The 13,829-nt window shown below is 35.6% G+C and overlaps 1 protein-coding gene across 4 annotated transcripts in view; it reads left to right on the top strand.

Moving 5' to 3' along the window:
- The window catches only part of LOC148947899 (uncharacterized), a 38,976-nt gene extending 26,166 nt beyond the window's left edge, over positions 1-12,810 (top strand). For 3 of the 4 annotated variants that reach the window (XM_089095528.1, XM_089095530.1, XM_089095529.1), the window contains exons 3-4: positions 5,903-6,073; positions 11,949-12,807. In XM_089095528.1, coding sequence (XP_088951654.1) covers positions 5,903-6,073; positions 11,949-12,748 — 971 coding nt within the window. In that variant the 3' untranslated portion in view covers positions 12,749-12,807. Of the gene's footprint in view, positions 1-5,882; positions 6,074-11,948 lie in introns of all 4 variants that reach the window. The other variant, XM_089095531.1, reaches the window with a different exon arrangement.
- The last annotated feature ends 1,019 nt before the right edge of the window (positions 12,811-13,829 follow it).

Raw genomic sequence — 13,829 nt, forward strand, 5'->3', positions numbered from 1 at the left:
ATTTACATATCCCAAATCATAAGTTTCAGTCAACACACACCCACGAAAGGCTAAGAAATCCAGCTCTGAAAAGTCCAAAAGCAAACTACTCATCCCAAACTATAGGCTTCAGACAACAAACACCTATGAAAGGCTAAGAAATCTAGCTCTTAGAAATGAAAATAGTACTTACATATCCCAAATCATAAGTTTCTGACAACACACACCTATGAAAGGCTAAGAAACCTAGCTCAGAAAAGTCAAAAATAGCAAACTACTCATCCCAAACTATAGGTTTCAGACAACAAACACCTATGAGGGACTAAGAAATCTAGCTCAGAAAAGCCCAGAAATAGTGGGCTACATATCCCAAATCATAATTTTCTGACAACATTCACCTACGATATACTAGGAAAGCCTAGCTCATAAAAGTCTGAAATAGCAAACTACTCATCCCAAACTAGAAGTTTCAGACAACAAACACCTACGAAAGGCTAAGAAATCCAGCTCTGAAAAGTCCAAATAGCAAACTACACATCCCAAATCATAATTTTCTGACAACACCAGACCTATGAAAAGGCTAAGAAATCCAGCCTCAGAAAAGTCAAAAATAGCAAAACCACCCATCCCAAATCATAGGTTTCAGACAACACATACCTATGAAAGGCTAAGAAACCTAGCTCAGAAAAAGTCCAAAAATAGCAAACTACTCATCCCAAACTATAGGTTTCAGACAACATACATCAACGAAAGACGGGGCCCGGGGAGGGCCTTTGGGGGTCTGGGGGGCGGGGGGGGAGCCCTGTGAACCTTTGGGGCCGGGGGGGGAGGGTGCCCTTCTGTGTCTCAATGCATAAAAAATATTAAAAAAATGGGGAGGGGAGGAGGGGAGGGGGAGGGGATGGGAGGAGGGGAGGAGGGGAGGGGATTGGGAGGAGGGGAGGGAGGGGACGGTGAGGAGGGGGAGGAGAGGATGGAGAGGGAGGGGAGGGGGTCCCTTTGGGAGCCTGGGGGACCTTTGGGGACCGGTGGAGGGCCTTTGGGGGTCCTGGAGGGCCAGTTGGGAGCCTGGGGGACATTTGGAGACCGGGTGAAGGCCTTTGGGACCCCGGTGGTCTTTTGGGAGCTCGATGGGCCTTTGGGGGCCCGGGGATGGCCTTTGGGGGTTTGGGGGGGTCTTTGGGGGCTCGGGGGTCTTTGGGGACCGGGGGGTTCCTTCTGGATTGGGGTAGAGGGATTGGAACCCTTTGGGATTGGGGTATGGCGATCGGAACCCTTTGGGGTTGGGGTAGAGGACCTCACAACACTGTTCAAATGGAACTTGTGTATTATAACGACCACACTCAAAACCTCTTCTAAAACCATCTTTTAAATCATCTTTTAAAATGTCTCTAACTGTTTCGTCGAAATAATTCCATAAGCTGTCTAAAACCATTTCGCCCAAATAATCCCTAAAAGTAATTTCAGCGTGTTCCTTTTGTTTGGCATCTCTTTGGTTTCACATTTCAAATTTCTAGGAAGCCCTTTCCTACGTTAATCTCTTCATCTCATAAATTTTCCTAGCTAAACTATTAAGGTTTCGTTAGAATATCAATTTATCTCTCCGACTTAAAGCTCCGTGAAGCCGTATTTAAAAATTGAATTTCTATCTCTTTAGACTCCCACATAATTCCAAGATAACAAGTGATGTCATTTATAATTCCTGACACTAACGATCAATGAAGCCCTATTTAAAAATAGAATATTTATTTTTCTCTCTGACCTAAAGAACGTTTATCCCTCAGACCTAAGATTAAAGAAGCCATAATGTTTCTTAATTCCCCCTTCGTGAATCAATAATTTCCCCGCCGATTATTTAAATCAATGAAGCCGTATTTAAAAATAGAATTTCTATCTCTTTAGACTCCCGCATAATTCCAAGATAACAAGTGAATAATCCCATAAGCTGTCTAAAACCGTTTCGACCAAATAATCCCCAAAAAGTAATTTCTGTGTGTTCCTTTTGTTTTTTGGCATCTCTGCGCTTTCAGATTTCAAATTTCTAGGAAACCCTTTCCTACGTTATTCTCTTCATCTCATAAATTTTCCTAGCTAAACTATTAGGGTTTCGTTAGAATATCAATTTATCTCTCCGACTTAAAGCTCCGTGAAGCCGTATTTAAAAATAGAATTTCTATCTCTTTAGACTCCCGCATAATTCCAAGATAACAAGTGATGTCATTTATAATTCCTGACACTAAAGATCAATGAAGCCCTATTTAAAAATAGAATATTAATTTTTCTCTCTGACCTAAAGAACGTTTATCCCTCAGACCTAAGATTAAAGAAGCCTTAGTGTTTCTTAATTTCCCCTTCGTGAATCAATAATTCCCCCTAGCGATTATGTAAATCAATTGACACACTTTGATTACGCAATCAATTTCTCAGAAATCCATCTCCCCTAGGGACTCTATGCCCATAGTTGGTGTTAAAAAAAAGTTATAGGTGGCAGCAGGGGTGAGGGATCGTGTCAATAGGGGCCATTCTACTGATTTTTCCTGGTAGTGGGGGAGAGGGGTGGGTGGGGGGTTATGTGGGAGGATCTTTCCATGAAGGAAGTTTTCATGGGGGAAGGGACATTGCTATAAAGGGGACGCCGGACTTCCCAGCATTATTTAAAAAAGATCAGAAATTTAATATAAAAAAACAAGTATTTCAACTGCAATAGCAGCAAAATCGAAACTTCAAACGAACAGAAAATATTACATATATTATTGGGTTCACCCCGTAGTCAATACCTCGCCCTTTAAGCCAAAGATTTTTTAGTACTTTCATAAGAGCTATTTATTCTAATTAACTGCCTTTATGATTAAGCGGTCATTTTTGAAGAATTGGAACAAAATTCGAACTTTCGCTTAAAGAGCAAGGTATTGACTAGGGGGCGAATTCCCTAATAAACAAATTAAAAATATATGAATATAGAAGTTCGTTACTTAAGTAAATTCGTAAGTTGCGTATATTTATTACTAATAAAAACGTTCGTAAATAAAATTAAAAAAGTTTCGATAAAGCCATTTAACTAAATAAAATAAAATTATCATGAAAATTTTGTTTTAATTAGTAATGTACGGTGAGCCAAGATCAAAACCTGCATTTATTCAAAAACGTTCAAAAATTTAATAAAAAAAACAAGTTTTTTAAACTGAAATTAAGGAGCGACATTAAAACTTAAAACGAACAGAGAATTATTCCGTATATGAAAGGGACTGTCCCCTCCTCAACGCCTCGCTTTTTACGCTAAAGTTTGACTCTGTCTCACAACTTTATTTTTTAAAACAATAAAAAACTTTAGCGTAAAGAGCGAGGCGTTGAGGAGGACAGTCCCTTTTCATATACGTATATTTATTACTAATAAAAACGTTCGTAAATAAAATTAAACAAGTTTCGAGAAAGCCATTTAACTAAATAAAAGTAAATTAATATGAAAATTTTGCTTTAATTATTCATGTACGGTGAGCCAAGATCAAAACCTGCATTTATTCAAAAACGTTCAAAAATTAAATTAAAAAAAACAATTTTTTTAAACTGAAAGTAAGGAGCGACATTAAAACTTAAAACGAACAGAAATGATTCTGTACATGAAAGAGACTGTCCCCTCCTCAACGCCTCGCTCTTTACGCTAAAGTTTGACTGTGTCTCACAACTTTATTTTTTAAAACAATAAAAAATTTTAGCGTAAAGAGCGAGGCGTTGAGGAGAGGACAGTCCCTTTCATATACGGAATAATTTCTGTTCGTTTTAAGTTTTAATGTCGCTCCTTACTTTCAGTTTAAAAAACTTGTTTTTTTTATTTAATACAATGTAAGGATGAATAAGTGAATTATATAAAATTTTCAAAACTGAAACAGGAAAAACATGTTTAAATCTACGAATCAGCCCTAAGCCCCGCGTAACTTTCACCGATACAATTTCACTATGTTTTTTCCAATTTAAATTACAATCAATCTGAAAACCAAGATACCTTGTATCAAATGTCTGCTTAATCTCTGTACCATTAAAATTAACCAAACCGAAAACATTTCAATAACTCCAGTACGACTAAAAATCATGTAATTAGTTTTACTCACATTCACTGCTAAGCAACTAAGACTAGTAAAAATATGCAGTTCAAGTAGTACTTTATTTGCTTTTGGAACAAGCTCACTCAAAGCCTTTCCAGCAATCGTTATAGCTGTGTCATCCACAAAGGATGTTATGGCGGCATCAGGAATGTAAAACTGTAATGTGTCAACATAAATTAAATATAAAAGCGGACCTAACACAGAACCTTGCGGTACTCCACATAGTACAGGACGAGGTGAACTAACAACAGCTCAAAATCAACAGTATCAAAAGCTTTCTTAAAATCAATAAAAATAGTTAAAGGAGTAGAGCCGCTCTCGAATACATTGTTTAAAACATCAAGAAGGTGGTGCACTGCATGACTAGTAGAATGAGATTTTCGGAATCCAAATATATATATATATATATATATATATATATATATATATATATATATATATATATATATATATATATATATATATATATATATATATATATATATATATATATATAATATATATATATACATATACATATATATATATATATATATATATATATATATATATATATATATATATATATATATATATATATATATATATATATATATATATATATATATATATATATGTATATATATATATATATATATATATATATATATATATATATATATATATTTATGTATATATATATATATATATATATATATATATATATATATATATATGTATATATATATATATATATATATATATATATATATATATATATATATATATATATATATATATATATATATATATATATATATATATATATATATATATATATATATATATATAATCATTCCATTCATTTTTTGTCGTTTTTTGCTGATTTTCTATTTCCTCTTTAGAATTTTGATGAAAAATCATGTCTTGCTTATGGCTCATGTCCATGATTTTGGTTTTTTAGACTCACCCTTTCCCCTCCCTTGAAATATGAATGACCTTACGATTTATCTGTGTGAGTTCTTTTGTTTTTCGTATATTCCACTGGTTTTAGCGTTTATTCAAATTTCGGTCCTCCTGCTTCCTCTAAAAAAATGATGATTCGTGTGTATGTTCGTTCCTTGATTAGAAACGATCAGAAAATATTTCGCGTCTGCGTTGCACAGGTACCAATCTCCTGATTCACTGCCTTCGGCCAGGTATGCAATGCATGGTTGCGGGGCAAATCATCCGACGCTTCCTGTGCATTTTCCCCAGATTTCTCCAGGTACCCATTTAGATCTGATACTACTCTGGCTGAGCTTAAAGAGTCACACCGCTGACCCCTAATCCAAACTAGATAACCAGCGACGCCAGGGCTCGAACCCCTGTTCTAAGCATTTTAAGTCTAGTGCGCTAACCATTCAGCTAGGACTTTCTCTAGAAATAGAGACAGTCCTAGAAATATTACCTCTACTGCCTAGAAATATTAGAAATTATCATGCAAAACACAAAACACATGCAAACTGTATTCCAAGGAACCTAAAAAAATCTTCCCTATGACTACAGTAGAAAATGAAATAGAAATCGTTTGAAGGTAATCCATATGAAACGTACCTATTTAGCGAGGATACTTTGAAATTTAGTTTAGAGGAGAGGCTGGGACAGTAGCCTTGTTTCTGCTTTGGAAGGGGGTATGCACTGTCTTGTTTTCGTTTTCCTTTTTACAAGAGAACCTTCCAATTACTTTTTTAAATTTGTCCAAAAAAATTCCATAGGATACATATATTCAGTTTCTAGTTCAAAAACAAAGTTAAATAAACATTATTTTTAAACATTGGCCAGGTCCATCTCTCTTTTTTCAGAAATTGAAGATACAGCAGCACGCCACAGTGAAGGCCTATTTGAACCTACAGATTCTGTTATGCCACCTATTTGTGAAGATATGTCTTTGCCTGCTTCGTCCTATATTTCTCCTCCGATTGATACTGTCTCTGGCTTCTCCGAACAGGGTTCAACTGCTGTAAATGACAAAGGTATCGTATATTTTTATGTAAATAGTCTTAATATCAGCTGTCCGGTTTGCTGGAACGTATTGTATTGGGTACAATTAGAAACAGTAAAAGATAAGTTTTTCCCTGCATAAGGGGACACTTTTCTGAGGGGTTCTATTCTGACAGGGATTTGCAGCTGCGGTTACATTTTGTAGCTACCGTATTCTGACTAAGCTCATATTTTCTGCTGGTTGCGAGATTCATGTCGACGAATGTTGGGTTTGCTTCTGTTTTAAGTATGTCAGAGTTGAAGAAGAAAAAATTGAGACCCAATTTCACAGGCCATAGGGACACTCGCTGATGACCCTATGTCCTTTGTCATTGGATTTATTCTAGAATATATAATTCTAAAAGAAACCTTGATTTTGTCAATTTACGTTCATTGGTATTCCAAAATACAAATAATTTGAAACATACCTCGTCGAGAATATCTAAATCTGCTTCGTGTTCAGTGAGTGTTTCTAGTATAGACCGGTGTTTTTCTCTTCTGCTCCGAAGCCCACAAAAGTGAAAAGGAGTGGGATCGTCAGAACCCTGAAAATTAATGAAGTTACGCGAGTAGATAATCAAATCCCAGGCTAAACCTTTAAATCCAAGACTGATTGCCTAGTAACAAAAAGAAAATAGTTGAAAATATAATCAGGTTTGCGAGGGGGAGGGGGAGAAGGGGAGGGCCCTTGGGACTGCCATTTCTCCAAACCTCAATCCCACAAACATTGCAATACCCCGATTCCGGCGTATGGACTTAAAATAATGTAACTACGGGTGGTATTAAACTCATTTAAATCTTATGTTCAGTAACTAGGAAAAACATTTAAGTCTGTGATTGCTAACCATGCTATTCTACAGTTGAAATTCAAAACTTGTTAAGTGAACAGAAGAGTCTGTATAGCGTGTCTTGAAGGTGGGAGTTATATAGCACCAGAGAAAAACACGAACAGTGACGGGTCTAAAGTAGGAGCCACAGAAGAAGAAGAAGAAGAAGAAGGAGCCAAAAGAAGAAGCCACATATGTTAATAGAACGAAACTCACATGGCTGATACTGTCAATAGAAATTTATCCCATAGGCTATGTTTTTTTTGGGGGGGGGGGTATGGACCAGCTGAAAAGTAAATAGCAGGTAGACTTCTTTATTGAGTGGAATGAGCAGACATCAGGACCTAATATGAATAAAGAATGCTTAGGAACAAATAAGTTTTGGTAAAGGATTCCAAAATAAGTTATTATCGTTTAAATTTCTACTTCTGATTGCGCAACTGATGGTTAAATGCAACAAAATAGTTAAATGCAACAATGTTGGTTCAGTTATGAATCCAGAAATTTGGGAAGCGAAGGGGGCTGACTACAATATGATTCGGGTGGAAGCATATTGTTCTCTATATTTACTATGTTATGCATTTAGTTTCAAATATAGCAAGAATATAGATGCTAGTATTTTTCTACTTTTCGGGTTGTATATTTTAAAGGGCCATTGCATTTTATATTTATTTGTTTTCTTAATTGGATGTAAGATAAGATATTTATTTCAAAAAAATTCTATCACAAGCCCCGAAGCGCTGGATTCGTATTTCGGAGTCATAAAACCAAAAAAAATAATAATAAAAAAGCACAACAACTAAAAAACTGGTAAAAAAAAATGACCAAAAAACAACAATATCAGAATGGCAAAACCATTCATTAGTCAAAAATATTAAACGGCGTAATGTCGGAAAGTTAAAAAGGTAAAAAAAAGGCTAAAAAGGAGTGAAATAAAATATACGTTAAAAAACTTTAAAAGAGAACATATAAAAAGGGGGAAAGAACAAAACAATCAAACGGACATAAAACTTGGGTATCCATAGTACCGAAAAATAAAAAAAAAGGAAAACTAGCGAGCACGTGGCAGGCGCTATCAGTGATGTGTGTCTTTTCAGGAAAATCTTCTCCGTGCGAAGGTTTATTATTGTACTTTTTGCAAAACAGAAGCACAACGTTCCTCTCATGTGCTCAAGAGTTTCCAGGCTGTTTTTTTTAGAAGGAGCGAGTATGGTAACTTACCTTCTTTAAAAATTATTCTCAGGGCTCTTTTTTGAATGGATTCATTTTTTCTGATTCATCACGGGAGATGCCAGGATTCCAAACTGGACAAACGTATTCAAGATGCGGGTGGGCAAAGGAAGTATAGATCCTTAAAGAATGGGATAGAGGAAAGTTAAATTTATTCAAGAGCTTAAGGATAGACATGAACGCATTAGCTGTATGAGACAATATCTTTAAATTGGATATCCTACTTTAAATTAGAGGAAATTGTAACCCCAAGTAATTTAAAGGAAGATACAGAAATATTTGGGGGAATAGGGTTGAGAAAAGGGGTGAGGTTTTAAGCAAACATATTGGCATTATTATACATTTAGAGGGGTTTACTCTCATGTATTAGTCCACAGCGTCGTCAGCATTATCATTGAGGATGCTCATAGGGTTGCTTACTAATTTTCTATAGTAGGTTTCAACAACCGTTAGGTCATTCACAAATTTCCATCTGTCAGAAAATTCCTTAGCAAGGCTATTTGTCATAACAGATAAAGGAGGGACCTTGGAGAATACATTGGGGTACTCCAATGTGGACCGGGAGGGGGCTGGAATAATGATTCTGATATTTGACTAACTGTGATCTGTTGGATAATTAGGAGGCAACCAATTTAACCAGGAAAGAATCAATGTTGAAATCAGTTACATGTTTTTCAACTAAAATATTGTGGTTAACAAGATCGAATGCTTTTTGAAGGTCAATGGAAATTAAATTTAGCCAGCAGTTAGGTTTTCGAGAATTTTCCCAGTTGAGTCAATAAGAATAACAGGGTAATGGGAAGTAGAAGGGATTTGAGGTTCACGAATTGTCTCAGGTCAGTAAGAAGTAGGATTTTTATCTTTTAGCCAATCTGCAAGGAATCCTTCATATAGTTCAGAGAATATAGTGAATGAAACAGGACGAACACCTTCAAAACCAGATTTTCCATTTTTCTTTTTCAATGGGGTTATGAAACCCTGTTTCCAAATTTGCAGATATTGGCCAGACTCAGTAATCTCATTGAAAATAACAGACAAGGGCTTTGAATGACTTTGAAAGGAAGTCACTGAAAGCATTAATGAGAGGAAACGGGATATCTAAAGGGCAGACGCTTGTTTTTCGTAGTTTCCCAATTCTTCTTTTGATCTCAGACGGAGATATGGAGGAGAAAACAGGTGGGAGATCATCAGTGGGTGATTGATAAGAAAATGCCGGAAGGCTCTGGACGATAGAAGCAAGGAACTTGTTAAGATTATTAGCACTAACTTCTGGGAATTCGGGTAGGTTAAAATAAAGCTGGTCTAGACTCCTACCACACGAATTTTTTACCTCGGAGAACCGATTTTTTTGTTTATTCGTAAACAATTCTTCAACCTTATTCATGTAGTAGGATCGGACAGATTTACTTATTTCCTTTTTAATTGCTTTTTTTAGTTTATTAGCTTCATCCAGTTTAACATTTCTGAAAAGATTCAATTTTTTTTCTAATTAGCATTTTTATTGGCTGATTAATGAATGGTTTGTCTCTGGAGCGCTTTTCAAACCAGTTTTCTGGGAAATAAGTTAGATATTTATTATTTAGCTTTATGTGAAAGGTAGTGATTTATTCATCAAGATTGTGCAAATTATAAATATGAGACTAATCCTCAGTACTCAGCCACGTTCCAAAAGAAAGAGGGCCAGCATTTTGAAGGGGGAGGGGGGGGGTACGAGCCATAAGTTACTGAGAATGAATGCTTAAAATTAAAAGAGGGGGACAGTAGGAGGGAAAGATGATGGCTCCCACCTAATGGAGGCAAGGCTGAGGGGGAACTGTAAAAATTATTCAGATTAGTTAGAATTGCATCTAGAGCGTGTATTAATATATAATATAATATATATTAATAATTATATTTTTTTTACTTTAAAACCGTCACAATACTTACATGTATTGTTTGGGTATACACTAAATAATTTGCTGCATTCCAACAAAATACAACGATAGTGTTTAACCATGTTATGGCTGGCATGCTTTGATGCACTGAATTGACTGGGTTTGACCCCCGTCCCGAATTTTTTTTCTGACTCGTAAAAAGTAACAAAAATTTATATAAGCATATTGTCAATGTATTTTGTAAGGTTTTTGACCACCTCCCCCTCCTCCCAGCAAAAATCCTGGGTACGCCTTCGATCGGAACTATGGTAGAAACTAGGTGTGTATCATCAGTGAATCCCACACTATCTGTAAATTAGTGTGTGTCACCCCGCACTTCATCGATGTATTGAAGGAGAAGGGGTGTAACTTCCCATTTAACCCAGAAACATAAATAGTTTTTTTGCGTTCTGAATAATTTAGTGATAATGAGATATGGAGTCTATTTACTGTTTAGTTGTGTCAGATATTGACGCTGTTTATTTTTCCTAAAGCTCATTACTCTTGTTGAATAACTTCAGGGAGCTCAGGTTTGACTGGATTGCTCAGGCCAGTGGAACTTCATCAAATACAACAGGTTACTCTTGCAGAATTTTGATTTTGAGGCAAAATAGGAATACAAATGTTTTTCAATACCGAAATACATCTTCAAAGTCTCCCGAGGTATGTCGAGTAAGAAACTCAGTAAGAAACTATTTGATGCCACATATGTGTAGGTTTTGCAAATTTTCAGCGAATCAAAGATATTAGAATTATTGGGCCTTCTGGCAAAAATACTCTTCCTTCGGGCAGTGCCATCTTTTAAAGTGACTACATGTCCTGATGTAATATGATATCAGTATAATAAAAAGATAAAGATGCTCCAGAGCCCTTGATGGTGCATACGTCGTCTAATCAACGTTCCAGTCGCTGGATTATTGTATTAGAGGGAGAGGTAACAGCACTGGGGCCCGTCCTTTTGGCTATGGTAATCGAGCCCCGAACCTCGCGTCGCCAAGTAGATCGCCAATCCACTGTGTTGTAACAGAGTTCATTACATCAAAGGACCAAAAATGGATATCTCGATCAGTTTCATGTGATAAAATATTGTCTTCGAAAATATAGATTGTTATTTACAGCTCTCAATGCGCTCTGCCTCCTCAACAACTAGCTCCATAGATTTCAGACCCATAAATTTGGTGCATAGGATGATACCATAGTAAGACTATTAATCCTTACTGAATTTATAAGGATTCATTAAGTAAAAACTTTGGATAAGGCAAATTTCCATTACATACTTTGCAAAATAAGCTATAAGAAGGTTTCTTTTTGGGCCCGAAAAAAAGTTTTTGCTTCTTACGGTTTTCCACTGTGTAAAGGACCAAAATGCCTTCAGTGAACCTTTAAGTCAATGAAAATACTTGCTTATTCTTTGGCCTAAAACTGGCAACGTTGTTCTGTACTTTCTATAAATCTTAATTGAAACTGACAATACCCTTAAAGAAGAGACCAAAATGACAGGACTTAAAAATTTGAATTGAAAAAGAAATATTACCATTAATTGTCTAATATCTAGAACAACAAGATTCGACAATTTCCAATAAAGAACCTTCTTTTTGTTAATCCAGTTTCTATACGTACATGTGTATAGTTTCTATATAGTTACCTTGATCATGCTTATATGCAATGGGTATTTGGTCATGTCTTTTTTTTCTTATGGAAAGGGAGGGAGATAAAACGGCATTTTTTACATTAATTTTAAAAGCAAATTATTTTGCCAAAAAAAAAAACTTGCTCAGTATCTATTAAGATTTGCTGGAACAGTTGCTTCTACATTGCCTTCTTAAAAAGTTGCCGGCTAAAATAAGAATTTGTTGGTATTACTTTTGATAGTCTGAAGATTATTTTCATTATTATAGATTTGAATATGTCATCAGCCAAACCATCTTATACGACTGACTATCCGGAGTTGCGTGTAAAGGAAGAAATAGAATTAGCTTCAGAATCAGAAACCCATGAACCACGGATAGAAGAAGATGAAGATCAGATGAGAAGCTTCAGTTTCATCAAATTGGAAGCGATTTCTGGAATGTATGATGCCAGACAAGAAGAGATAGAGAATCCTGTCATTCAGCTGCAGAAAGTACTGTCCTCAGTTGTAGAAAAGATCTATGATTGCGATGTTTGCAGTAAAACATTTTCCAATAAACGAGCGTTAATGGATCATTCAAGGATTCATACAGGTGAAAAACCATATCAGTGTGAATACTGCAAAATAAGCTTTGCTATGAGACCAAATTTAACTAGACACAAGAGGACGCATACTGGTGATAAACCATATAAATGCCCACAATGTAAAAAGTGCTTCAGTCAGGGGCAGCATTTGAAGGATCATTTAAGAGTTCACACCAGGGAGAAGCCATATGAATGTAAAATATGTCAGAGGAGGTTTGCTAAAAGTTGTAATTTGACTGCACATAAGAGGACCCATACTGGTGACAAACCATATGAATGTTCACAGTGTAAAAAGTGCTTCAGTCAAGGGTCGCATTTGAAGGATCACAGAAGAATTCACACCAGGGAAAAGCCATACGAATGTAAAATATGTCTGAAGAGATTTTCAAGAAATTTTAATTTGACTGTTCATTTGAGGATACACGGTAAAAAACTGCCCAAACGTGAAACATTAGACAAGCCTAATTTACCTGAAGATACATAGACTTTTTTGTAGTTGGATTCACAGATATGACCTTTCAATATATTTGACTATTGTACCTATGTTTTTTTGTTTTAGATACAGGGATGTGTTTTGTAACATCTAAGAACACGTATATTCATAGAATGGATAGATAGAAATAGAATATGGATTGTAAAAAGATTTGAGATATAAACATTCTGCTTGAAACTTCATTAGAAAATCTCATTAAAATGCTGCAACACGGGCGTTGTGGCAGAATAGAGCTTGGCTGCTCATAGGGGAAATCCTACAAGGGAAAAAAACTGCCTAACACTAAACGATTCAATATATTCACAAGGTCGAGTTGTTAGTAGTTGTAGTAGTAGTAGTAGTTTTGAATGCGATATTTTACATAAAAAAATCATATATGTGAACCCAAGATAAGATGATTAGGGTGAAAGATTTGAAGACATAGCATTATTAGACAATAGCTGGCAAGGGGCTGCAAAAAGGGCTGTGATAGCTTTGCCTCTCACTGAGACTATCTGTCTTGGCTTAAATCCAGTTAGCCATGGCTCTCAAGCCTTTCATCACTTCCTCCAAGTGGATTTTAATTCAAAATAGTTTCTCAATGACATTATCTGTTTTATCTTTGCTCAATTTTGCCATGGCTCTCAAGTCTATCATTACTTCCATCAAGTTGATTTTAATTCAAAAATCAACGGATCAACCGTTTCCTGTCCTTTTTATTTTATGTTTCTGTAGTTTATGTACGAAGTTAAAAGATGTTTTTTAAACCCTTTTCCTATCCTTTTTTGTTGCTTCTATGGCACAAGTGTGAAATGAAAGGATGCTTTTAAAACCCATTTCCTGCCCTATTTATTTTCTGTTTCGGCAATATAAGTGTGAAGTTAAAATCAAGGAAAATCATGAGTCATTCAGAAGTCTTCTTTTTTCTCGGTATGTGTGACTATCTTGTGTTTTGGGCATTATTTCCAAGTCCCATCATACTCAAGTATGTCGGTAAGAATCAAGTTCTATGAACGACAAATGTTTTCTTTGATTTTATTGTTTTAAATACGAAAAAGTAATATTCTTTTGACATGACAAATGTTGGTTTAAA

The sequence above is a fragment of the Artemia sp. Qi Xiang Cuo genome, chromosome 10 (genome assembly GCF_049724085.1).
Source record: "Artemia sp. Qi Xiang Cuo chromosome 10, ASM4972408v1, whole genome shotgun sequence".
NCBI classification, from domain to species: domain Eukaryota; kingdom Metazoa; phylum Arthropoda; class Branchiopoda; order Anostraca; family Artemiidae; genus Artemia; species Artemia sp. Qi Xiang Cuo.